The following is a 27826-nucleotide window of genomic DNA, read 5'->3' as shown; positions in this document are numbered from 1 at the left end:
TTCGAGAAAGAAAACAGTGAGGGGTGGGCAACTTTACTATTGGTTGCTAGGGATGTTGTTGAGAACCTCTGACAAGTGTATTTGCATCATTCTAATTGGCCCACAAGTGAAAAGGAATATGCGAATATTCACACATGCAAATATACACATATATGAAGATTTACATATGCAAATATGTAAATATTCACATGAGCAAATATGCGCAAAAACAAATTTGTAATTTCGAATATATAGCGAATATATTCGCAACAAAGTTAAAAATGTGAATATTCGTGCCCAACACTACTCTATACTAGAATATATCTCCTATAACATACTATTTTGTTACGATCTTCAGCAAAGTTCACCCACCATTGGCTCACCAGCTGTAGCAAAACTACAACTCCAATGATCCCCCATCAGCCGAAGGCTATCAGAGAATCATAGAAGTTGTAGTTTTGTATTACTACAGGTTGTAGGACACTGTATCCCTGATACCTTTTAAATGCCCGCCTGGAATGACACACTTCATGTTGGGAGCGCTACTGAGGTAAACCAGTCACCACATAAAAAAAAAAAAAGACGCGGGAATAGTCACATGACATAAGTCAGTAAGGGCGGGCTTCCCTATTTCACACTCCCACTGAACTGCGGAAAAGTTTGGAGCTTCCCGTGCACCGTAGACAGCCAGTCACGTGCTCCGTTCCTTGATTGGTGAGCTGTGCGGACTGCTGATTCGCTGTTGACGCCATCTTGTGACTGGCAGCTGTCGTTGCTTTCCTATTGGCTGCTGAGCTCTCTCGCTACTTCCATTCTGGCTGTCTGCTCCGGTTCACAGGATGGTAAGGGCTCCTCGTTATGCAGTGCTCGGCCGTGTAGAATGCGTTGTTATTGGGATGTACGTACCCTGCTGTCCTTCATGGTCTCTTACCTACAGGTCACTACGCAGATCAGAGCAAAAAGCGGCGGGTATGTGCGCAGAGCCGCTCGGGGCCTGTGCTCTGCAGATGGGTGTTGGTCATATGATCTCGGTCACACTCATTCAAGCAGATGCCCTAGCGGCTGACGTGCGATTATCAGCTGAAGTTTTTGTTTTCTTTTTGTAAATAATAATCAGGACCCCTGTACTGTGCGATTTTGGCACGATTCCAGCTGCATTTGTAGCAGACTGTTCCAATTCAATGTAATAATTGGGTAGTAAAAATCGGCAGCAAACCTGTAACGTGACAAATCCAGAGTGTGTGAATGTACCCTAAGAAAGGGTGAGAATTTTCCCTACTCTCTTGACACTAGGCTGTGCTGTCACCATTGATGGCTCGAAATTCGGCATGAGAATTTCTGTGGTTAAATCTACCACCACTAAAATTCCACAGTGTGAATGGGTCAGCGGAAGACTTGTTCACACCAATGTTTAGGTTCATGCAATGGAATTCCTGAGTGCAATTCTGTGGGCAAAAATTCTGTGAATACACCCTAAGGGTATGGTCAAACGTAACGGATCCACAGCGGGATCCGACCCTATAGTGTGCCTCCAGCTGTTCTGTAGTTTTGCAGCAGCTGGAGACGTGCTGGTAAGAAAACACTCTGGGCTACAGGGTGATCTTTGACACAATATCAGAATTCTGATATTTCATAAGAAAATGTTTCCCTTTTTTTTTTTTTTTTTTTTTTTTTTTTTATAGAAATCATGGCTTTGTCCAAACTGAAGCGCAGGCATGGACAAAGTCCAGTAAGTGAGGGTGGACTAGCGTTCCTCTCTGATAGGACAGGAGAGAGCACAGAGGAGTCATGTCGGACAGGAGAGAGAGCACTGGGGAGTCGTCATGTCGGACAGGAGAGAGAGCACTGGGGAGTCGTCATGTCGGACAGGAGAGAGAGAGCACTGGGGAGTCGTCATGTCGGACAGGAGAGAGAGAGCACGGGGGAGTCGTCATGTCGGACAGGAGAGAGAGCACTGGGGAGTCGTCATGTCGGACAGGAGAGAGAGAGCACGGGGGAGTCGTCATGTCGGACAGGAGAGAGAGAGCACTGGGGAGTCGTCATGTCGGACAGGAGAGAGAGAGCACTGGGGAGTCGTCATGTCGGACAGGAGAGAGAGAGCACGGGGGAGTCGTCATGTCGGACAGGAGAGAGAGAGAGCACGGGGGAGTCGTAATGTCGGACAGGAGAGAGAGAGCACTGGGGAGTCGTCATGTCGGACAGGAGAGAGAGAGCACGGGGGAGTCGTCATGTCGGACAGGAGAGAGAGAGAGCACGGGGGAGTCGTCATGTCGGACAGGAGAGAGAGAGAGCACGGGGGAGTCGTCATGTCGGACAGGAGAGAGAGAGAGCACGGGGGAGTCGTCATGTCGGACAGGAGAGAGAGAGAGCACGGGGGAGTCGTCATGTCGGACAGGAGAGAGAGAGAGCACGGGGGAGTCGTCATGTCGGACAGGAGAGAGAGAGCACGGGGGAGTCGTCATGTCGGACAGGAGAGAGAGAGCACGGGGAGTCGTCATGTCTGACAGGAGAGAGCGAGCACGGGGAGTCGTCATGTCTGACAGGAGAGAGCGAGCACGGGGGAGTCGTCATGTCGGACAGGAGAGAGAGAGCGAGCACGGGGGAGTCGTCATGTCGGACAGGAGAGAGCGAGCACGGGGGAGTCGTCATGTCGGACAGGAGAGAGAGAGCGAGCACGGGGGAGTCGTCATGTCGGGCAGGAGAGAGAGAGCGAGCACGGGGGAGTCGTCATGTCGGGCAGGAGAGAGAGAGCGAGCACGGGGGAGTCGTCATGTCGGGCAGGAGAGAGAGAGCGAGCACGGGGGAGTCGTCATGTCGGGCAGGAGAGAGAGAGCGAGCACGGGGGAGTCGTCATGTCGGGCAGGAGAGAGAGAGCGAGCACGGGGGAGTCGTCATGTCGGGCAGGAGAGAGAGAGCGAGCACGGGGGAGTCGTCATGTCGGGCAGGAGAGAGAGAGCGAGCACGGGGGAGTCGTCATGTCGGGCAGGAGAGAGAGAGCGAGCACGGGGGAGTCGTCATGTCGGGCAGGAGAGAGAGAGCGAGCACGGGGGAGTCGTCATGTCGGGCAGGAGAGAGAGAGCGAGCACCGGGGAGTCGTCATGTCGGGCAGGAGAGAGAGAGCGAGCACCGGGGAGTCGTCATGTCGGGCAGGAGAGAGAGAGAGCGAGCACGGGGGAGTCCTATCCCACCCTCACTTACTGGACTTTGTCCATGCCTGTGCTTCAGCTTGGACAAAGCCATGATTTTATAAACCATGATTTCTATAAAAAGGAAGTAGAAAAGTTAAATGGGCACTGTCAGATATAAAAACTTTTGAAATGTTATAAAGCATTGCACAACAATGTTTTGCAATTGCTTTCATCAGAACATTTTTAGAATTTCATGGTGAAAAAGAGAGTCAAAAAACAGGCCACTAGGGGGTCCTTCTGCCTGCTGGGACACATACCAGTCTGGCCCCGTCTTGCCGTCATCGCCTACATCACGGACAGTTTCCTTGATTGACAGCAGGTCCAGCGCTGCTGTGCCCGCTCCCGTCCCTCTCAATGCCTGTGTTAAGAGTGTGGCTGCCAGGAGCGAGCACGTGCACATACATCAGGCACATTAGCAGCAACCTAAGACCAGGAAAGTTGGTATGTGTATGTTGCGGTCCCCCAGCAGTGTTCTCTCCCTAACCTGTCTCTCTCTCTGAAACTACAACTTCCATCATGCACTGACATATACAGGCTGTCAGGGCATGATAGGAGTTTTAGTTTTATAGCAGCTGCAGAGTAACTGTTTAGGGATCATATAAAACTACAAATCCCATGATGCCCTGAAAGATATACAGGGTGGGAAGACATGCTAGGAGTTGTAATTTTATATGATCCCTCCACATACAGTCAATCTGCAGTCGCTCTAAAACTACAACTCCTAACATGTCCTGACAGCCTGTATATAGCTTAAAACCAGAGAGGAAAGGGTTACAGATTAGACTCCGAGAAGAGAGGGAGGGGGAGTGGTCATCACACTGAGGAGAAGAGGGACACTCCCCCTGCTTGTGGTGGACAACTTTTACAGTAAGCAGCGTATGAAAGGTAATTCTAACAGAAATAAAGGCCGTATACTCATAATAAAAATTACATGTACATGATCACGATGATGTACTGAGCAACATGTAACAGTTTTTTATTTTTTTGTGTTTTTTTTTTTTTTTTTGCTCATCTGACAGGTACGCTTTAAAGGAGTAGTCTACTGAAAAGTACCTTGAGTCTCTTGTGCCCGGGTTGAAAAAAAAAATAATTTACTCACCTTCCTCCATTCCTCCCTAGTGCCGCTACAGCTGTTCGGTCCTCTGGTCCGGTTGTCTTCCGTGTGCACGAATAGTCACACTGCGCTCAGCCTATTACCGGCCGAGGCGGGACATCGCTGTGGGTGGCGATACACTGAGCGCAGTATGATTCATCGTCCCAAGGCACAGGGGATTATGAAAAATTTCCACTACAGATCTCCTTTAACACTCCAGATTCTTTTTGTCATCTGTTTGTTAGCTTCAGATTCCAATGGTATTACCATTCAGGTGACACAAACTCTTCAGCATTATGAATAGATCAATTAGAAATACTGAAAATAAAATGCTGAGCTGGGCTGTTATTGAAACCAAATATAGGTCTCAATGAAGCCACCGTTTATATTTTGTGTAGTGCTGGGCGATATATCAGTTCATACCGAATAGGTTTTTTTGTTTTGTTTTTTTAATTCTGTACAATATGAATTTTTCCTATACTGCAATACTGGTCGGAAACTACATTGTTTTGATCTGCCACTTGGAGGATGGCAGTGGTGCCTCAGGGGCCCTACTGATTTACAATGTCGTCTTTTGGGATCTGTGGAGGTGTTTGTCAAGAAATATAGTGCCAAAGTCAGTGCTTTTATGCCTTCAGAAAATGAGAAACTTGGGATAAGCACCTAAGAGAGCTTCAGGCAATGGTATGAATGGAGTAAAGTTGGAGGATTATACATGCACTTTTTAGTAAATGGTTTCACTTAAAGAAGTTGTCCAGGATAAGAAAGTTAAGATTGCTTTAAAAACAGCACCTCACCTGTTCCCAGGTTGTGTGTGTTGTTGCAGCTAAGTTCCATTGAAGTGAATGAAGCCAAGTTGTAAACCACACACAACCTGAGGACAAGTGTGGTGCTGTTTTTGGAAGAAATCTTTTTAATTTTTTATTTTTTTTATTGTTGGACAACCCCTTTTAGGGATCGACCGATTATCGGTATGGGCGATAATCACGATTTTGGGCATTATCTGTATTGGCAATTACCTTGCCGATAATGCCCCGCCCCCCGCATCGCGATTATCGGTATCGGCCCTAAAAAACCGATATCGGTCGATCCCTAACCCCTTTTAAGACCTTTATGGCATATCTACAAAATATCCCAGTGATAAGTGGTTGTCCCAGTTTTAGGATGTCCCTAATGAACAAGTTGTCACTGCATGTAGCAGGAGAGGAATCGGAGAGGTGGCTGTGCATGTCCTAGGGAGTTTTTTAAACAGATTTGTGTCCATAATCAGATGATGTGTAGTCACAGGAACAGATAGCAGCAGGTACATATAGCACAACTTTTAGAACTCAAACACACATACAAGAATTACAAGTTGTATACACAAATGAAAATGTAAAAATATGCAGCAGTAAACCAAGGCTACTCTACAGGCAAAATATGCCACATGGACATAGCCTAAGGTCTATAAAAAAATTTAGTAAAATTAGTCATGGAGCAGAAAGCAGGATGCTGCAACCAGTAAGCTGTTGAGTTGTTGCTTAGTTCCTTATTTTTATTTATTTATTTAAACGGGTACTCTACTGACCAGCGTTCGGAACATTTAGTTCCGAACACTACGTTCGCACTGCAGGATTTGGCTGATGTCAGGCCACACCCCCTCAGTGTAAGTCTATAGGAGGGGTGTGGCGGCTGTCATGCCCTCCCGTAGACTTACATTGAGGGGGCATGGCCTGATGTCACGAGGGACTTAGCCGACCCACGCAGCGCGAACACAGCGTTCGGATCTAAATGTTCTGAATGCTTGCCAGTAAGTACCCTTTTAATGTGTATATGTTTGTCTTATCAATAGTCGTTCATAACTTTACGTCTTCAAAATATATAATTTTTTTTTCTGTATTTAAAGCATTACTATAATTTCAAAAACCTTTTGACATGGCAGGAGTTTTTATCTTCCCACAATCTCTAGATATAGACATGTAAGGCGGGCCACCCCTGACTTGGCGCTCAGTCCAAATGACTTATAATGGAGCCTATGTCCTGCAATCCATGTACTGAGCGCACACATGGCTCTATGTAGAGATCAGTGGAGAACGCGACTGATCACAGCAGCGGACATGCCGGCAACGTTTTTTGAAATGGCAATAATGCTTTGAAGAAATTTCCTTTTAATATCCCAGATGGATTATTTTTGTATTAATTTTCCTAATTTGTCACCCATTTTCTTTTGCTTTCTTTTATTTAACATCGCTCATGTTTCACCCTTTCATACTCCCTTGTCTGCAATCAACTGCTCCATAAGCCTGGGCACAGAGTAAGTTTCTCTAATCGTGTACTAACCCTGGTGAGGTACCAATGATTTGGGTTCCATGTATCTACCTCTCTCTGCAGTTTGCTGATTTAACATTTCTCCCATCACACTTTTGTACTAGCCTGGTGCTGCGTTTGCTGTGGATTGACTTGATGTCAGTTATTCTGGGCCTCTGCAACAGATGAAGGGGGGGGGGGGCTAATCTACAATATGTTCAGTAAAGCTTCAGGCTGTGTTCACACACACAGTATTTTGGTTTATTTTTTTTGGGCAGTAAAACAGTCAAAAAGGACTGTTTATTTGCATACATTTTTTTTTTTTTTTGGAATATAGAGTTCTATTGAACTTGTTGGAAAACGGCTGGTACCTCCCATTCAGTCAAATTTAAAAAGTCAATAGAATAGAATTAAAAAAAATTTTTGCTATTATTATTAATATTAATATATTATTTGCTGTTTACAGTTAAAGAGAAAAGTTGGTTATTTGCACACTTTTTTATTTATTTTTTTTCTCTAAAAAAAAATGGCTTGTTCACAAATAAGTGTATCTAAAAATTAGAGTACCTGTCATGGTCTTGTTAAATTTTATAATCCTCCCAGTTCACCCCCCCCCCCCCCCCCCCCCCCCCCTATTTTTTTTAAACAAAGTACATTAGAAAGATTTTTTTTATATACCATAAGGAGTGCAATAGCAAAAAAAATTTTAATGACAGTGCCCATTTATGCCTTAAAGGAAATCTGTCACCTGCACTAACCTGACGGTACCGACAGTGCAGGTGACACTGATGACAATGTTACTTACCTTGTCCCGTTCCGTGCTGGGGATCTCTGGTAATCTTCTCCGTTAAGCTTCAGCTCCTGGCTCAGCTTGGGGCACAGGCGGAGCTGAGTGACATCACCGCTGCTGTTCTCTAGCAGCGGGACCCATAAGCAGTGATATCACTAAGCTCCGCACATGCCCAAAGCCGCTGCTGGGACAGTGATGTCACTAAGCTCTGCCCGTGCCCCAATCCGCGCCCGAAACTGAAGCTTAACAGAGAAGATTACCGGAGATCCCCAGCACGGTAAGTACTGTTGTCATCAGTGTCACCTGCACTATCTGTCGGTATCGACAGGTTAGTGCAGGTGACACTGGTGACAGATTTCCTTTAAAGGAGTACTCTGGAGCAAAATATTTATTGCACATTGTAAAGCTAGCCCAAAGTTATATAATATCCTAAATTACCTCCGTTGCGCTAACTGCATGCTTATACAACTTTTCGGAAAACCGGAAGTGCAGCCAGTATCTCACAATTATGAATTTCGTTCCACTGTATTCAGCCTGCCGCAGCCATCTTCATTACGAAACGTCATCACTGTAAAGATCCTCCCCGCTCCCATATTTTACATATTCATATATTCCTCGTTTGCGCAGCCGGCATTAGCTGGGCTGCGCAAACGATTCTGAATGCCTCCTGCCTATCACATGAAGCTGAGCGCGCTGGCGCACTCAGCATTTCCCCGGGACCGAACATGTGACCACTCCTGGCCAATGATATCCCGGTTAGTTACGCTGCCGTAACTAACAGGGATATTCTTCAAACAAGTTACACATGATTTCAATGTGTAACGTTTCAAAGGGGCGGGTTTAATAGAATTACTAGGGAGGGGAAAGGATGAGGTAGAGGAGGGGGTGAGAAGGACTGAAGCACGGAGGGACTGGAAGCTGGAGCAAGGCAGCATGGGGGATGACTATTTTTACGTCATCCTCCACACCACCATAACCCGGAAGAACCGGGAAATTTGCGGCGCTGCTCCTGGAAAACAGGCAGACCGACTTCTGAAAGAAGGACATTGATAGAAAGGTACAGCCGCGGGGGAACATTTTGGGCTAAAAGAATTGTGCACCATAGTACTCCTTTAAGAAAATGGGGCAGATGGCAGGAAAACAATCTGAATTTTTTTTGCATGAAAAATATTTTTTATATGCCAAAATAACATTGAACATAGCCTCATTATAGATTCATTCCAATTCTTTACCTTTCTCAAGACCCTTACTTTGTCTTAAAATGATGCACACTTAAAGGCAAGAATCTTCTAGACAACTCTCCTAGCTGTTAAAAATACTATTTTACTATCTATATTATATAATCTGAATGATGAATGTGTGAAGACTCATTAACTGTCTTGTATGTTTTCCGAATTGATTGTGGTGTTCTGTGAGCTTTTGGAATCTGATCTGCATCTTGGAATTTTAAAAGGGTTCTACATAAATATGATATTGCTTTCTGTAGTATGAGCATTTGTAGTACCACCTCTTATCTACTGTGTATGCTAGTAAAAAAGGAAGCAGTGGTTCTACACACAGTCACAGTCTGCTCATGGTGCCAAATTTAATTAGGGAGTGTTAGGACACATTCGCTTTTAAAGTCTGGTACAGCAGTCTCATTGCGGTCAGTGGGATTCTGCTGAACAGTGCACGGAAATTCGTGCAGCGGAAAACTTCAGCAACTGAAATTCATCCGCCAAAGGAATGAACATGTTCATTCTTTCATCTTTATAGTTGGTGACTGCTGTCCTCAGAATCTCCACCTGGAGTTTCCCCAGGCGGGTATTTTGTAGAATGCATAGACCTTAAAGGGGTACTCCGGTGAAAAACAAATGTTTTCAAATCAACCGTGCTAGACATAGCTATACAGATTTGTAAACTACTTCTATTTAAAAATCTTAATCCTTTCAGTACTTATCAGCTGCTGTATGCTCCAGAGGAAGTTGTGTAGTTCTTCCCAGTCTGACCACAGTGCTCTCTGCTGCCCCGTGTCTTGAACTGTCCAGAGCATGAGCAAATTTCCATAGCAAACCTCCCCTGCTTTGGACCGTTCCTGTTCCATGGACAGAGGTGGCAGCAGAGAGCACTGTGGTCAAACTGGAAAGAACTGCACAACTTCCTGTGGAGAATACAGCAGCTAATAAGTACTGGAAGACTTAAGATTGTTAAATGGAAGTAATTTACATATCTCTTACTTTCTGTTACCAGCAGATTTGAAAACCATTTATTTTTCCCACCGTAGTACCCCTTTAAGGTCCCATACACATGGTGGGGGGGGGGGGATGTCTGTCTGTAAAATGTTGGGCAGACATTCTGCAAGCAGCCGGCACCGGACTGTTTAGAAATGTGCTGTCTCCATAGACTGCAATGCATTTTCAAGGGGATTCATTCTTTCCGTGGAGTCCAGAATAGAAATTCTGCCGTGTGCATGATGCACCAGAATCCAATTGAAAACTATGGGAGTCTGCTGCAATGGAATTTTTCAAGATGAGTTTTTGCTTCCGGATTCTGCTTAGAAATTCCTCCGTTTGAATAGGGCCTATGGGTATGTTTACATGTGGTAGATGTTGCAAAAATTTTATGACTGAAAATCCATTTCATACTTGTTTCATGTTGTTACTGCAGCTTGATCGTTGATTATTAAATGTTTTTTGTTTTTTAAATCAATCTCCAGTCACATGTAGGATTTCAGAAACAAGTTTCTACAATAGAAATCTGCCACATGTCACCATACCTTTTTAAAAGCTTTGTAAGGATTAGTTTCCTTCTAAAGTAATGGAGTGGCAAGGCTTCGAAACATTGCCAAGCAGTAAATTTGGCAATGTTAAGATGTCCCATAGGCTGAAAATGGAGCAGTGGCTAAGCATGTTTGCTGCTATTCCATTAATTGGGGAACAGTTGACTTCCACTGTCATGATTGCTGGCAGTCCCAGTGCAGTTATCAGACCCCTACTGATAAGCCAGTAGTTATGTTCTATTCTGTGGATAGGCAATAACTTTTAATCTTTGGATAATGCCTTTAAACATTACAAGCAATATAATTTCTTGCAGATCCCTATTAATCTATGTTGTATAGTCCTAGGATTATATACAATCATTTTTACCATTTGGTTATGTGCTAGTCGCACGTGGTAAATTGGCAAAATATTTGGAGGGATAAACTTAGAAATTAACCTATTTTAATAGCATTTTGCAGATGATATAAATTATATACGGTAAATAAAATGCATCTGCTTCATGAATGGAAAATTGTTCCAGACACCTTATTTGGTTAACGCATATGGGGAACAATTAATGGGGAACAGTCTTCTCCTAACCTTTAGGGTACGTTCACGTGTGCGTATTTTTGCTTCAGATCTGCTGTAGATTTTGCTGCCCATTGACTTCATTGGGCAGTTAAATCTGCTGAAACAGATCTGCAGCAGAAAATACTCGCGTGTGAACGTACCCCTATTATGGAATTCTGTGCATGTGGTGACACATAAGGAATCTGATTCATGAGCCTATAACACTTGCATGTCTTCTAATTTACAAGAAGCCCTGTTTTGTGTGCCCAATAAGAGACAATATAGGTTTTAAGTGCTTGACTGCTGGGACCCCCCACTAATCTCGGCTATATACAGGAGCCCTATTGAGTTTCAGTGGATCGGCTATACAACTGCTTCATGCAAATGAGGGGACCTAGAAACCCTTGTGTGGTGTTTTTTATTTTTTTTTTGGGGGGGGGGGGGTCTCAGTGGTCCCAACATCTACCAGTCAGACCTTATCACCTATTATGTAGATTTTTATTGATTGTACAAGTTTATTTATCTTCATAATTTATTTTATTTTTTTTTCTCCTCCCCCAACTTTGTAGTTGGTCTTGGTGTTAGGAGATCTGCACATCCCTCATCGCTGTAACAGCTTACCAGCTAAATTCAAAAAGTTACTTGTCCCTGGTAAGATACAACACATTTTGTGCACCGGGAATCTCTGCACCAAGGAGAGCTATGACTACCTCAAGACGTTGGCTGGGGACGTTCATATCGTCAGAGGAGACTTTGATGAGGTTCTCTTTATTTGCATTTATTTGGAATAAGTATATGTAGTACCTTCTTATTATTACTACTTTTATATGTTGACCCTTCATTGCACAATTTAATATGTTCTAAGAGAAAATATATCTTCTGAGACTTTATTTCAAAGAAAGCACTTTCCTAAAAGGCTGACTCCTTTTTTATGAAACTTTTCACATGTCAGAAGTTTGGTGGTGGCCCAGTTACTTTAACCCCCATACACAAAAGGGGTAGAAGTTCTCATATATTGTGTATGACTCCATACACTAGCTGCTGTAGTGGCTTCTATATGCTGCACCAACAAAGATGTGGGGAAGTCTATAGCTAAACCTCAGAAGCAGCAGTAGTGTGGAGGACATTATAGATCAGTGCTGATTAGTCCACACTGCGTATCAAGCAGTGAGGCAAGATATAACACTTACTAAAAGAATCAGCGCTGATGCTGTCCTTCTTTCATTCTGGGCAGAAAGTCTGTGTGAATGTACCATAAATCAATTGCTTATTTTTCCTTCGCTTTTGAAATCTCTCCTGGCCTTGGCTCAAAAACTGATTAAACACAGCATTTTCTATGGCAGTTTTTCAAAAACACCCTTTAGATGTTATAAAATTAGAGCCATATAGAAGTATTATGGCACTATAGGCCTTTGTGACAGCTCCATACTAAACTGAGCTGTAACAAGGCAGTGTGCATAAGCCCAAAATAAAAATGTTTTTTAAAGTTACATGCAACCATATTGGATATTTTGGACCTTTTTTCCCCACATAGCTTCCAATTCGATAATCCTGCAATTTTACTTCAACATAAAAGCTACACTTTTACATCCTACCCTAAATATAAATTATCCTAGTTTTTGTGCTTTCTTGGTACAAGCATGTCTGTTTTTATTCTTTATCAGCACTTCCTAATACACATTTAGTAGACATCAAATGAAAAGGTGTATGACTGCCTAAACTACACAGGCCTTTGTTTATGTCTTTTAAAGTGGTTTTCCTGTGCAATAAAATAAAACCCAGAAGCTGGCATAATTGCCTCCACCGCTGCCATCCTGCTCTCTCTTTCTGATGCTATTCCTCTTCATGCTCAGGCAGTCACAGCAGTGGAAGCAAAATGTGTTTGAAAACAGGAGGAACAGGAACACAGTGGGGACCTGAATATATATATCTCCATCGGAGGGGGTAAGTATGCTGGCCTTGGTTTAGTTATTTAATGCCCCAGGAGGAAGATACTAGAATACTATATTTGTCATAGAAAACACTTTTAAAGGGGTACGCCACCCCTAGACATTTTATCCCCTATCCAAAGGATAGGGGATAAGATGTCTGATTGCGGAGGTCCTGCCGCTGGGGACCCCCGCAATATTGCATGCGGCACCCACTTGTTTCTTGTCCGGAAGCGCTGGAGGGTCTGGGTCGTGACCACGGGAATGGATGTCCGTGACGTCACGACTCCACCTCCGTGTGACGTCACGCCCCGTCCCCTCAATGCAAGTCTATTAAAGGGGGCGTGACGGCCGTCACGCCCCCTCCCATAGACTTGCATTGAGGGGACAGGGTGTGACGTCACACTGGCGGAGTCGTGACATCACGTACTTCCGTTCCCGTGGTTGCGAAGGGGATAATATGTCTAGGGGTAGAGTACCCCTTTAAAGACTACAGAGAAAAGCCTATGTAGTTATGCCTTCTTACACCTAATTTTTTGTCTACTTGTGTATTTATTAGCAAGTGTTACTAAAGAGTAAAAACAGAGCTATGCATCCATTTGGTTTAAAGTGAGTATTACATTTTCTGAACACTTTGGACACATCAGAAAATAATATTGGTGTGTAAAGTGTTTGACGAGCAGTCTATGTCCTAGTGATTGGTGCCCAGATACCCACTAATTTTATATTGTGCCATGTCTCTGACTATTCATTGTTGGCCTCTGTGGTTGGTTACCAGTGCTCCCTTTTTAATGCAGTGTCTTTTTGTTCTTCAGAATTTAAACTATCCAGAACAGAAGGTTGTGACTGTTGGCCAGTTTAAGATCGGGTTAATCCATGGTCACCAAGTGATTCCTTGGGGTGACATGGCCAGCCTAGCATTGTTACAGAGGCAGCTTGATGTAGATATTATGATTTCAGGACATACACAAAAATTTGAAGCATTTGAACATGAAAACAAGTTTTATATAAACCCAGGGTCTGCTACAGGAGCCTACAATGCTTTAGAAAAGTAAGTGCTGTGTTTCCCTTTTATAAATGACATCTGAATTTATTCTGAATTCTAAACTGTATGTTCATACACAGAGGTGTTTTTAATAGCTCTGTGTATTAATAAACACACCATGAAACAAGCATGTACGTTTTGCTACATTTACAGCAAATTTTGATGCTGATTATTGTGTGTTTGACAATTGTTACCCCCAGCATGAGCTGCATCCCTCCACACTGATCTTTGCAGAACAGGGGGAGAGAAATGCTGGAGTTACACTTTAAATGAGGCATTGCACTGACTGGAGAAGAACTGTGTATTCACATTAAAGGGAACCTGTCACCAGGTTTTACCCTATGTGACTGGTGACAACACATGATATAGTGTAAAATAAGCTTTCTCAATGTGTCAGCCTGAATAGACTTAATTACAACCAGGGGCACAGATGCCATGTGCCCATGTGACTACTTGACCCTCATAAGGATATGCTGCTACTTTAAAAATTAATTTTCTATACCCCGCCCCCCTTAATGCAAGTCTATGGCAGGGGGCGTGACGACCGCCACGCCCCCTCCCATAGACTTGTATTGAGGGGGTTCGGGCCGTGACGTAACGAGGGGCGGAGCCGTGACGTAACGATGCTCCGGACCCTGTATTTCCCGTCATTACGCGCAGAGCAAACTCGCTCTGTGCAGTAATGAGAGCGCGGTGCCGCATGGGGCGATCCCAGGGGTTCCCAGCAGCGGGACCGCGGCGATCTGACATCTTATCCCCTATCCTTAGGATAGGGATAAGATGTCTAGGGGCGGAGTACCCCTTTAACCACTTAAGGACCTAGGGCGTATGGATACGCCCTGGCTTTCTGGTACTTAAGGACACAGGACGTATCCATACGCCCGTGGGAATTTCTGTCCCCGCCGGACCGGGGTGCTTGCTGATATCGATCAGCAGGCACCCCGTGCAAATGCCCAGGGGGGTCATCAGACCCCCCCATGTCGGCGATTGGAACAAATCGCAAGTGAATTCACACTTGCGACTTGCTCCGTTTCGGCTCTATGGTGACCCGATGACCCGGAATAAAAGGGGGATCGCGGGTGTCCAAGACACCTACGATCCCCCTGAAGCGATAGGAGTGAGGTGGCAGGGGTGCCACCCCTCCTATCCCTGCTATTGATCATCAAGACGCGATGACCAATAGCAGATCGGGGGTGGGTGGCTTTACTTTCGGTTTCCCCTTCCTGCCCACCCACAGTAGGCGGGGCAGAACGGGGAAACGACACAGGACCGGCGCCGAAGTCCGACGGTAGCGGGCAACGATTGACGGCGGCAGCGGGCGACGATCAACGGAAAAAGAGGACGGCGACGCAGCTCCGTGGATCCTACGGAAGCCGGTGAGTTGCTTAGCAACATCTGGAGGGCTAAAGTCTGAGACCACTATAGAGTGGTCTCTAAACTGTAGCCCTCCAGATGTTGCAAAACTACAACTCCCAGCATGCCCAGAGAGCTGTTTAGGCATGCTGGGATTTGTAGTTTTGCAACAGCTGGAGAGCTACAGTTTGAGACCACTGCACAATGATCTCTATACTGTCGCTCTCCAGATCTTGCAAAACTACAACTCCCAGCATTCCCACATAGCAGTTTGCTGTCTGAGCATGCTGGGATTTGTAGTTTTGCAACATCTGGAGGTCCACAGTTTGGAGATCACTGTGCAGTGGTCTCTATAAACTATAGCCCTCCAGCTGTTGCAAAACTGCAAATCCCAGCATGCCCATACAGCAAGCAGCTGTCTCGGCATGCTGGCAGTTATAGTTGTGTACCTCCAGCTGTTGCACAACTACATCTCCCAGCATGCCCTTCGACGATCAGTACATGCTGGGAGTTGTAGTTTTGCAAAAGCTGGAGGCACACTGGTTGGAAAATACTGAGTTAGGTAACTGAAGGTTTTCCAACCAGTGTGCCTCCAGCTGTTGCAAAAGTACAACTCCCAGCATGCACGGTCTGTCAGTACATGCTGGGAGTTGTAGTTTTGAAACAGCTGGAGGTTTGCCCCCCATTGGAACGTACAGGGTACATTCACACAGGCAGGTTTACAGTTAGTTTTCTGCTTCAAGTTTGGGCTGCGGCAAATTTTTCGCCGCAGCACAAACTCCTAGCAGTAAACTCACTGTAAACGCCCGCCAGTGTGAATGTACCCTAAAAACACTACACTAACACAAAATAAAGAGTAAAACACTACATATACACCCCCCCTTACACTGTCCCCCCCCCCCCCCCCCCCCCCACCCCCAATAAAAATGAAAAACGTATAGTACAGCAGTGTTTTCAAAACGAAGCCTCTTGTTGTTGCAAATCACAAACTCCCAGCATTTCCGGACAGCCACTGACTGTCCAGGCATGCTGAGAGTTTAGCAACAGCTGGAGGCACCCTGTTTGGGAATCACTGGCTTAGAATACCCCTATGTCCACCCCTATGCAATCCCCATGAAGTCCTCAAATGCGCATGGCGCTCTCACTTCAGAGCCCTGTCGTATTTCAAGGAAACAGTTTAGGGTCACATATGGGGTATTTCCCTTATGAAAAGGAAAAGTTGGGGTCTACACCAGCCTGTTAGTGTAAATTTTTTTTTATTTTTTAAACGAACATGCTGGTTTTGCCCCATACTTTTTATTTTGACAAGCGGTAAAAGCAATTTCTCCTGAGTACGGAAATACCCCAAATGTGGGCGTAAAATTTTCTGCGGACGCACAACAAGGCTCAGGAATGAGAGCGCACTATGTACATTTGAGGCCTAAATTGGTGATTTGCACAGGAGAGGCTGATTTTACAGCGGTTCTGTCAAACACAAAAAAAAAATACCCACATGTGACCCCATTTTGGAAACTACACCCCTCACGGAACGTAACAAGGGGTATAGTGAGCATTTACGCCCCACAGGTGTTTGACAAAATAGTTGGATGGGAAAATGAGGAAAAAAAATTTTTTTCGCTAAAATGCTGGTTTTCACAAGGGAAAATAGGAAAAAAGACCCCCAAAATTTGTAACCCCATTTCTTCTGAGTAAGAACATACCCCATATGTGGATGTAAAGTGCTCCGCGGGTGCACTACAATGCTCAGAAGAGAAGGAGCGCCATTGTGATTTTGAAGAGAGAATTTGTCTGGAATTGAAGGCCACGTGTGTTTACAAAGCCCCCATAGTGCCAGAACAATGGACCCCCCCCCCCACCCCACATGTGACCCCATTTTGGAAACTATCCCCCTCACGTAATGTAATAAGGGGTACAGTGAGCATTTACGCTCCACAGGTGTCTGACAGATTTTTGGAACAGTGATCCGTGAAAATGAAAAATTTAATTTTTCATTTGCACAGCCCACTGTTCCAAAGATCTGTCAAACGCCAGTGGGGTGTAAATATTCACTGCACCCCTTATTAAATTCTGCGAGGGGTATAGTTTCCCAAATGGGGTCACATGTCGGGGGGTCGACTGTTCTGGCACCACGGGGGGCTTTGAAACGCACATGGCCCCCGACTTCCATTCCAAACAAATTCTCTTTCAAAAAGCTCAATGGCGCTCCTCCTCTTTTGAGCATTGTAGTGCGCCAGCAGTGCCCTTGACGTCCACACATGGGGTATTTCCATACTCAGAAGAAATGGGGTTACAAATTTTGGTGGTCATTTTCTCCTATTACCCCTTGTAAAAATGTAAAATTTGGGGAAAACACAGCATTTTAGTGAAAAAATTTGTTTTTTCATTTACACATCCAACTTTCACAAAAATTGTGAAATACCTGTGAGGTGTTAAGGCTCACTGGACCCCTTGTTACGTTCCTTGAGGGGTGTAGTTTCCAAAATAGTATGCCATGTGTTTTTTTTTTTTTTTTTTTGCTGTTCTGGCACCTTAGGTGCTTCCTAAATGCGACATGCCCCCCAAACACCATTTCAGCAAAATTTGCTTTCCAAAAGCTAAATGTGGCTCCTTCTCTTCCGAGCATTGTAGTTCGCTCGCAGAGCATTTTACGTCCTAACATGGGGTATTTATATACTCAGAAGAAATGGGGTTACAAATTTTGGGGGGCATTTCCTCCCATTACCCTTTGTAAAAAGGATAAATTTGGGGGGGCAACTGCACTTTAGTGAAAAACATTTTTTTTCATTTACACATCTGACTTTAACGAAAAGTCATCAAACACCTGTGGGGTGTTAAGGCTCACTGGACCCCTTGTTACGTGCTTGAGGGGTGTAGTTTCCAAAATGGTATGCCATGTGGGGGTTTTCTGCTGTTCTGGCACCATAGGGGCTTCCTAAATGTGACAAAAACCATTTCAGCAAAATTCCATCTCCAAAATCCCATTGTCGCTCCTTCCCTTCTGAGCCCTCTACTGTGCCCGCCGAACACTTGAGATCCACATATGAGGTATTTCCTTACTCGACAGAAATTGGGTTACAAATTTTGGGGGGATTTTTCATCTATTACCCCTTGTAAAAATTCAAAAACTGGGTCTACAAAAATATGCGAGTGTAAAAAATGAAGATTTTGAATTTTCTCCTTCACTTTGCTGCTATTCCTGTGAAACACCTAAAGGGTTAACAAACTTTCTGAATGTCATTTTGAATACTTTGAGGGGTGCAGTTTTTATAATGGGGTCATTTGTGGGGTATTTTTTAATAAGAAAGCCCTTCAAATCCACTTCAAAACTGAAGTGGTCCCTGAAAAATTCCGATTTTGAAAATTTTGTGAAAAATTGGAAAATTGCTGCTGAACTTTGAAGCCCTCTGGTGTCTTCCAAAAGTAAAAAACATGTCAACTTTATGATGCAAACATAAAGTAGACATATTGTATATGTGAATCAATATAACATTTATTTGGAATATCCATTTTCCTTATAAGCAGAGAGCTTCAAAGTTAAAAAAATGCAAAATTTTAAATTTTTTCATCAAATTTTGGAATTTTTCACCAAGAAATGATTCAAGTATCGACAAAATTTTACCACTAACATAAAGTAGAATATGTCACAAAAAACAATCTCTGAATCAGAATGAAAGGCAAAAGCATCCCAGAGTTAATAATGCTTAAAGTGACAGTGGTCAGATGTTAAAAAAATGGCCGAGTCCTTAAGGTATATTTGGGCTGGGTCCTTTAGGGGTTAAGGACCAAGCCCATTTTCTCCTTAAGGACCAAAGCGTTTTTTTGCACATCTGACCACTGTCACTTTAAGCATTAATAACTCTGGGATGCTTTTACTTTTCATTCTGATTCAGAGATTGTTTTTTTTTTCGTTACATATTCTACTTTGTTAGTGGTAAGTTTTTGTCGATACTTGCATAATTTCTTTGGTGAAAAATTCCAAAATGTTATGAAAAATAAAGTCTTGCATTTTTCTAACTTTGAAGCTCTCTTGAAGCTCTCTGCTTGTAAGGAAAATTGACATTCCAAATTATATATTGATTCACATATCCTATATGTCTACTTTATGTTGGCATCATAAAGTTGACATGATTTTACTTTTGGAAGACATCAGAGGGCTTCAAAGTTCAGCAGCAATTTTTCAAACAAATTTCAAAATCGTAATTTTTCAGGGAACAGTTCAGTTTTGAAGTGGATTTGAGGGGCCTTCATATTAGAAATACCCCACAAATGACTCCATTATAAAAACTGCACCCCTCAAAGTATTCAAAATGACATTCAGTAAGTGTGTTAACCCTTTAGGTGTTTCACAGGAATAGCAGCAAAGTGAAGGAGAAAATTCAAAATCTTCCTTTTTTTTTTTTACACTCATGTTCTTGTAGACCCAGTTTTTTAATTTTTACAAGGGGTAATGGGAGGAAAAAGCCCCCCAAAATTTGTAACCCAATATCTCTTGAGTAAGGATATACCTCATATGTGGATGTAAAGTGCTCTGTGGGTGCACTAGGGGGCTCAGAAGAGAAGGAGCAACAATGGGATTTTGCGGAGTGAATTTTGCTGAAATTGTTTTTGGTGGGCATGTTGCATTTAGGAAGCCCATATGGTGCCAGAACAGCAGATAACCATGCAACATGGCATACCATTTTAGAAACTACACCCCTCAAGGCACGTAACAAGGGGTCCAGTGAGCCTTAACACCCCACAGGTGTTAGATGACTTTTCATTTGTCAGATGTGTAAATGGAAGTGCAGTTTTTTCCCCAAATTTACCATTTTTACAAAGGGTAATGGGAGAAAATGCCCCCCAAAATTTGTAACCCCATCTCTTCTGAGTATGGAAATACCCCATGTTAGGACGTAAAATGCTCTGCGGGCGAGCTACAATGCTCAGAAGAGAAGGAGTCACATTTGGCTTTTGGAAAGCAAATTTTGCTGAAATGGTTTTTGGGGGTCATGTCACATTTAGGAAGCCCCTATGTTGCCAGAACAGCAAAAAAAAACGCATGGCATACTATTTTGGAAACTACACCCCTCAAGGAACGTAACAAGGGGTACAGTGAGCCTTAACACCTCACATGTGTTTGACGACTTTTTGTTAAAGTTGGATGTATAAATGGAAAAAACTTTTTTCACTAAAATGCAGTTTTTTCCCCCCCAAATTTTACATTTTTACAAGGGGTAATAGGAGAAAATGACCCCCCAAATTTTTAACCCCATTTCTTCTGAGTATGGAAATACCCCATGTGTGGACGTCAAGTGCTCTGCTGGCGCACTTCAATGCTCAGAAGAAGAGGACCGCCATTGAGCTTTTAGAGAGAGAATTTGTTTGGAATGGAAGTCAGGGGACATGTGCGTTTACAAAGCCTCCCATTTTGCCAGAACAGTGAACCCCCCCCCACATGTGACCATTTTGGAAACTACACCCCTCACAGAATTTAATAAGGGGTGCAGTGAGCATTTACACCCCACTGGCGTTTGACAGATCTTTGGAACAGTGGACTGTGCAAATGGAAAATTACATTTTTCATTTTCACTGACCACTGTTCCAAAAATTTGTCAGACACCTGTGGGGCGTAAATGCTCACTGTACCCCTTATTACATTACGTGAGGGGTGTAGTTTCCAAAATGGGGTCGCATGGGGGGTCCATTGTTCTGGTACTATGGGGGCTTTGTAAACACACGTGGCCTCCAATTCCGGACAAATTTTCTCTCCAGAAACCCAATGATGCTCCTTCTCTTCTGAGCATTGTAGTGCACCTGCAGAGCACTTTACATCCACATATGTATGGGGTATGTTCTTCCTATTTTCCCTTGTGAAACATTTGGGGTAACACCAGCATTTTAGTGACTTTTTTTTTTCATTTTCCCATCCAACTTTAATGAAAATTCTTCAAACACCTGTGGGGTGTTAAGGCTCACTATACCCCTTGTTACATTCCGTGAGGGGTGTAGTTTCCAAAATGGGGTCACACATGGGTATTTATTATTTTGTGTTTAACCAGCTGTAAAACCAGCCACCCCTGTGCAAATCACCAATTTAGGCTTCAAATATACATAGTGCGCGCTCAATTCTGAGCCTTGTTGTGCGTCCGCAGAGAATTTCCCACGTATGGGGTATTTCCGTACTCTGGAGAAATTGCGTTACAAATTATAATTTTTATTTTTCCCTTTAACCGCTTTTGAAAATAAAAAGAATGGGGCAACACGAGCATGTTTGTGTAAAATTTTTTTTTTTTACACTAACATGCTGGTGTAGCCCCCAACTTTTCCTTTTCATAAGGGGTAAAAGGAGAAAAAGCCCCCCTAAATTTGTAGTGCAATTTCTCCCGAGTACAGAAATACCCCATATGTGGCCCTAAACTGTTTCCTTGAAAAACGACAGGGCTCCAAAGTGAGAGAGCGCCATGCGCATTTGAGGACTAGATTAGGGATTGTAAGGGGTTGTGTATGTAGTGTTTTACCCTTTATTATGTGTTAGGGTACATGCGCACTGGCGTGTTACGGTGAGTTTCCCGCTAGGAGTTTGCGTAGCTGCGAAAAATCTGCCGCAGCTCAAACTCACTGTAAACCCGCCCGTGTGAATGTACCCTGTACATTCACATGGGGGGGGGGGGCAAACCTCCAGCTGTTTCAGAACTACAACTCCCAGCATGCACTGACAGACCGTGCATGCTGGGAGTTGTAGTTTTGCAACAGCTGGAGGCACACTGGTTGGAAAACCTTCAGTTAGGTTCTGTTACCTAACTCAGTATTTTCCAACCAGTGTGCCTCCAGCTGTTGCAAAACTACAACTCCCAGCATGTACTGATCGACGAAGGGCATGCTGGGAGCTGTAGTTATGCAACAGCTGGAGGTACACAACTACTACTCCCAGCATGCCGAGACAGCTGTTTGGGCATGCTGGGCTTTTGCAGTTTTGCAACATCTGGAGGGCTACAGTTTAGAGACCACTGTATAGTGGTCTCAAACTGTATCCTTCCAGATGTTGCTAGGCAACTCACCGGCTTCTGTAGGATCCAGGGAGCCGCATCGCCGCCCTCTCCTGCTGCCGATCACCTTCCGCTGCCGATGGGTAAGTGGACCTTCGGCACCGGTCCTCGTCGGTTTCCCCGTTCTTCCCGGCCTATTGTGGGTGGGCAGAACGGGGAAACCGAAAGTTAATAGCTGCCACCTTACTCCTATCCCTTCAGGGGGACCGTGGGTGTCTTGGAGAACACTGATCCCCCTTATTTTCTGGGTCACAGGCCTCATGGGGGGGTCCCCCTGGGCATTTTGCATGGGGTACCTGCTGATGGAAAATCAGCAGACACCCCGGTCCCCACCCGGCGGGGACCGAAATTCCCACGGGCGTACAGGAACGCCCTTGGTCTTGAAGTACCAGGGAGCAGGGGTGTACCAGTACGCCCTTCGTCCCCAAGAGGTTAAAGTCCCAGTATGCCATAACAGAAAATTGAAACTTTTTTTTTAACTTACAGCATGTCAGTTTTGTAGAACTGTCTTCAGTTGCTGATAAAATGTTATTTTCTCTGCTTTCAGCAACATCATTCCTTCCTTTGTTCTCATGGATATCCAAGCTTCTACAGTCGTCACCTATGTTTACCAGCTGATTGGGGATGATGTCAAAGTAGAAAGAATTGAGTACAAGAAGTCCTGAAACAAATCCTTTGAATTTTCCATTGCCTTCAACCTTTATATCCATTTTATTATTTAATCAATGAACAACACAAGGCAGTTTATGTAGGCTTTGTACCTCTGTTTGCTATGTAAAGTTATTTTCCACTTACTGCTGCTTTGTATGATGTAAACTAGTGATAATTTTAGTTTACATGTGTCATAAACAAGTGTGCCACATTAAATTAATACCCCTATATAAATAACCTTGTAAATATAACATTCAATGTTAACATTCACTGATCGTACAAAATAACATTACAGATTAAAACGACATGTGCTTTAATTTCCTAGATGTTCTTTCATGTCTTTGTCTTCTGTTTTACCTTTACTTATGAATAAACCCTTAAATTACCAAGATAGATGTAAATTAAAAATGAAATAAAAAAAAATTCTGGGCTCAGGGCATTTCACTTATCCCAGCAGTACACGCACGCACGCACGCACGCACACGCACTTGGATCAGCTTAAAAATCTTCCTTTATTAAAAAATTACATGAGATGAGTGAGTGATTGGAAATTGATTTATTTGGATGCCATTACAGATTTGTAAATGCCAGAAAAATAATTTATAACCCTATGACCCCCCCCCCTTACAACTATCTCCGACCCCTTTCAGGCTCACTAACGCTAATACCATTTCAGGATTTGTTAGATGTACCTTGTGTGGCCAGGGATGTTGGACAGCGCAGGAAACATATTAATTTAGCAAATAGTTCTATGTGGGGTCAAGTTGCATATGCATAAATGAGTGCTTTGAGTTGTAAGTTTGTGACAGGTTACATAGCACTTGTCTATGGCTGGCAGACTAGTATGAGGAGTCTGTAGCATGTGTATTGGCGCAGTTCTTGCACATACTTTGACTTTATAAAAATAATGGAGAAAATAATTAAAAGATGTGTTAATAACTTAAAAAAAACTAACAAAACATTTACCCCTTAAGGACACAGACAAATTTTTCAAATCTGACCTGTCGATTTATGCAATAATAACTCTGAGAAGCTTTTACTTATCATTCTGATTCCGAAACTGTTCATAACCTATTCTACTTTAAGATACTGGTAAACTTTCGTTGAAACTTGCATCAGTTATTTGTGATAAAATTCCAAACTTTCATGAAAAAATAAAAAAATTAGCATTTTACTAAATTTGAAATGCTCTGCTTGAAAGAAAACTGATCATGCCAAATAGATTCACATATACAATATGTTGGCATCATAAAATAAACATGTTTTTATTTTTTTTGAAGACATTAGAGGGCTTCAGAGTTTACAAGCAATTTTCCAATTTTTCCTGAAAATGTCTAAAATAGGAATATTTTTTTTTTTTTTAAGGACCAGTTCAGTTTGAAGTTGATTTGAGGGGCCTTCTTGTTAGAAACTCCCCATAAATGTCCCCATTATAAAAACTGCACCGCTCAAAGTATTCAAAGTGACATTCAGAAAGTTTGTTAAAGGTGTACAGCACTGGAAAACATTTTTTCTTCTAAATCAACTGGTGTCGGAAAGTTTAACAGATTTGTAAATTACTTCTATTAACAAATTTTAATCCTTCTAGTACTTATCGGCTGCTATATACTAAAAAAAAAATTTGATTTGGACTTTTCACCTCTACTTTGCTGCAATTCCTGTGAAACACCTAAAGGGTAAGGAGTACTCCACTGGAAAAAAAATTCTTTTAAATCAACTGGTGTCAGAAAGTTAAACAGATTTGTAGATTACTTCTATTAAAAAAAAATTCTTAATCCTTCCAGCACTTAGTTGCTGAATGCACCAGAGGAAGTTCTTTTCTTTTAGAATTTCCTTTTTGTCTGACCACAATGCTTTCTGCTGACACCTCTATTTTAGGAACTGTCCAGAGTAGGAGAAAATCCCCATAGCAAACCTCTCCTGCTCTGGACAGTTCCTGAAATGGACAGAGGTGTCAGCAGAGAGCACTGTGGTCAGACTGATAGGAAATTCAAAAAGAAAAGAACTTCCTCTGGAGCATTCAGCAACTAAGTACTGGAAGGATGGAGATTTCTTTTTTATAGAAGTAATCTACAAATCTGTTTAACTTTCTGACACCAGTTGATTTAAAAGAATTTTTTTTTCCAGTGGAGTTCTCCTTACCCTTTAGGTGTTTCACAGAAATTGCAGCAAAGTGGAGGTGAAAAGTCAAAATCTCAAATAGTTATTTTATTTTTTTTAAATTTTTTTTTTTTACACATGATGTTAAAGTCCCACATTTTTCATTTTTACGAGGTAAAAGGAAAAAAAAAGCCCCTCAAGATTTGTAAACCAATATCTTCCGAGTATGGAAATGCCCTATATGTTGATATAAAGTGCTCTGTGGCCGCATGTCAAAGCTAAGAATGGAAGGAGCAATATTTTGGGGTTTTGGAGAGAGATTTTGGCTGGAACAGGTTTTGGGGGCCATGTCGCACTTACAAAGCCCCTATGGTGCTTAAACAGTGGAAACGCCCCACATTTGACTTCATTTTGGAAACTTCACCATTCAAGAAATGTAATAAGTGGTACAGTGAGTATTTACACCCCACAGGTGTTTGCTAACATTTTGGAACAGTGGGCCATGAAAATAAAAATTTTTACACTAAAATGCTGTTGTAACCCCAATTTTTCATTTGTCAAGAGGTAAAAGGAGAAAGAGCTCCCTAAAATGTCACCCAATTTCTCTCGAGTTTAAAAGAACCCCATATGTGGACTAAAAGGGATGTGCGGGCACACAGCAGAGAAGGGAGGGAGTACCATTTGGCTTTTGGAGAGAGAATGTGGCTGGGATAGTATGACGCCGCCATGTTGCATTTACAAACCCTGACACCATTTTGGAAACTACAACCCTCAAGGAATGTAATAAGGGGTACAGGAAGCATGTGTCCAGGCCACCAGCCACTTTTCTGCACTGCGTGGCCGGGCCGTACCTCTTGTGCAGACTGCGCTGATTGGCGTTTAAATACTGATCAGCATGGGGGCGTGGCCTGGAGGCGCATGGCGGAGGACGCTTGATCAGTGAGCTCCGTCTGTCTCCGGCTCTATAGCGGCACTAACCGGCTAATCCCTGCTCTCATTAGTGCTTCCAGCTCTATCAGCTGTCTCGGCTTCTGGTTCAGTATGGCCCGGACGAAGAAGGGAAAGAAAAGCCCTTTGAAACTCACCCAATTCTTTCCCGCTGCGGACACGCAAGATGGTGCCGGCGGCCTGCCAGCTACCTGCGTGCCTGGTTTCAGCGTCCAAGGGTGCAGTCTCTCTAGAAGGTACGTCCTCCCTGACCTCTGCCAGATCGGTAACCACAGGATCACCAATACACCAACCTCCAGCTTCCCCAGCGGTCATAGCCTCTATGAACCTCCAGCACTCCGCGGCCTCTCCCGGGACTCTGTCCCTGAACAAGTCCCCGGCCCTTACAGAGGTGGCGCTGCTGGCCGTGGCCGCGGACCTCACCTCAACTTTCCGGAATGAAATCCGCTCAGCGGTCTCCAGCATCCAACAAGAACTGCACTCGCTTGGGACCCACACCTCTCATGTGGAAAATAAAATGCATGAGTTCACCTCTGCTCATAACTCTGTGTTGGACATTGTTAATGCTCTGGAGGATGAGGTGGCCGCGCTCAGGGCTAAACTGGCTGACATGGAGGATCGCTCCCGGAGGAACAACCTCCGGATTAGGGGTGTTCCGGAGGAGGTTAAAACTGAGAATCTCTTGATGTTTGTGACCGACTACTTTGCAGATTTGCTTCCCTCTGCATCACTGCATGACCTCCTGCTGGACTGGGTACATTGCTTACCAAAGCCGAAATCTATCCCTGCCTCAGCTACTCGAGACATCATTCTGAGGGTACACTTTCATATCAAGGAGAAGATTACTCAGGCTGCTCGTGCTCCTTCAAACTTGCCGGATAAATTCTCCACGCTGTCGGTCTTTGACCTTTCTGTGGCTACCCTGGCACGCCGTCGAGAATTTACTCAAGGTACCTCTATACTGAGGGCTCATGGCATCCCATACAAATGGGGCTTTCCGACCAAGATTATCGCCACCTTTTAAGGATCAAAGCATGTGGCTTCCACACCTGAGGTCCTAATGCAGCTCTGTCATACCTGGAATATCTCCCGGTCTCCCTCCTCAGATGGGGATGCCTCCAACCTTCCCCCTCAGAAGGTCTCCAATGACTGGACTGTGGTACAGTATGGGAAAAGAAAGTCTACTTAATTTTTTTTTTTTTTTATAGTTTTTTTTTCTTCTATCTCTGGGATGTTTTTTATATTAGCCAGATAGGCACACGTTATGATATGGATCTTTCCTTTTTTTCAATATCCCCCCGAAAGTGACTCTCTCCAGGGGTCACTATGGGCGAACTATGTTCGCTCGGAACAATTCCCTCCCCCTTCGTTGCTCTATTTGTTTGTTATTGAAATTATTATTGTTTTATTTTTATGTACACCTCTTTGGCTTCCTCTTCATGTTATATTGCTGAACTTCCACCTTTGCATAGGTCTTCATGTTCCCACTCCAACACTGCCGCCACTGTTCTCCTTCCCCCCATCATGGTCCTAAAAGTAGTCTCCTTGAATGTTCGGGGGTTAAATTCCCCTTATACATGCTCCCTGGTCTGGGCAGAAACCAGGCAGTTGGGAGCTGACATAATTTGTTTGCAGGAAACGCACTTGTCGGAATCTGATTCCACCAGGCTGCATCATAGAGCCTTCCCACACATTTTTTTTTTTTTTTTTGCACACGCTGTTCATTAACCCCTTAAGGACAATGGACGTACTCCTACGCCCCCGTTTCCGAGTCCTTAAGGACCGAGGACGTAGGAGTACGTCCTGTCCATTCCCAGCCCCCCACCGCTAGCCGGAGGGGAGCCGGTGCCCGATGCCTGCTGAAATCGTTCAGCAGGCATCGCGGCATAACGCCGAGGGGGGTCATTATGCCCCCCCATGTCGGCGATCGCAGCGCATCGCTCGTCAATTCAGACGAGCGATGCGCTGCGATTCCGTTCCCCGCCGCTCGCCGGGCGGGGATCGGCGCCGGATGTCTGCTGATTTCTATCAGCAGACATCCCGGCAGTGTGCAGGAGGAGGTCCGGAGGACCTCCTATACCTGCGATCGCTGCAGGACGCCGGTAACTACTTACCGGCGTTCTGCAGCGGTT

General features: G+C 43.9%; 1 protein-coding gene across 2 annotated transcripts; it reads left to right on the top strand.

Annotated features, from left to right (window-relative positions):
- The first annotated feature begins 651 nt into the window (after window positions 1-651).
- VPS29 (VPS29 retromer complex component) lies at window positions 652-23671 on the top strand. Of its 2 annotated transcripts, none has more exons than XM_056536011.1 (4): window positions 652-821; window positions 11214-11405; window positions 13388-13623; window positions 22543-23671. In XM_056536011.1, the coding sequence occupies exons 1-4, from the start codon at window positions 819-821 to the stop codon at window positions 22658-22660; spliced, it is 549 nt and encodes a 182-aa protein (XP_056391986.1). In that variant the 5' UTR covers window positions 652-818; the 3' UTR covers window positions 22661-23671. The 2 variants fall into 2 exon arrangements, with proteins under 2 accessions (XP_056391986.1, XP_056391976.1); XM_056536001.1 differs by lacking the exon at window positions 652-821 and adding an exon at window positions 845-877.
- The last annotated feature ends 4155 nt before the right edge of the window (window positions 23672-27826 follow it).

The sequence above is a fragment of the Hyla sarda genome, chromosome 1 (assembly GCF_029499605.1).
Source record: "Hyla sarda isolate aHylSar1 chromosome 1, aHylSar1.hap1, whole genome shotgun sequence".
Lineage (NCBI taxonomy): Eukaryota > Metazoa > Chordata > Amphibia > Anura > Hylidae > Hyla > Hyla sarda.
Note: the sequence above shows the minus strand (reverse complement) of the source record. Positions and strands in the feature narration are given on the sequence as shown.

Coding starts and splice junctions, on each gene's coding strand:
- VPS29 (XM_056536001.1), top strand. Junction 11,406..13,387: donor TCAGAGGAGACTTTGATGAG/GTTCTCTTTATT, acceptor TTTGTTCTTCAG/AATTTAAACTATCCAGAACA. Junction 13,624..22,542: donor GCCTACAATGCTTTAGAAAA/GTAAGTGCTGTG, acceptor CTCTGCTTTCAG/CAACATCATTCCTTCCTTTG.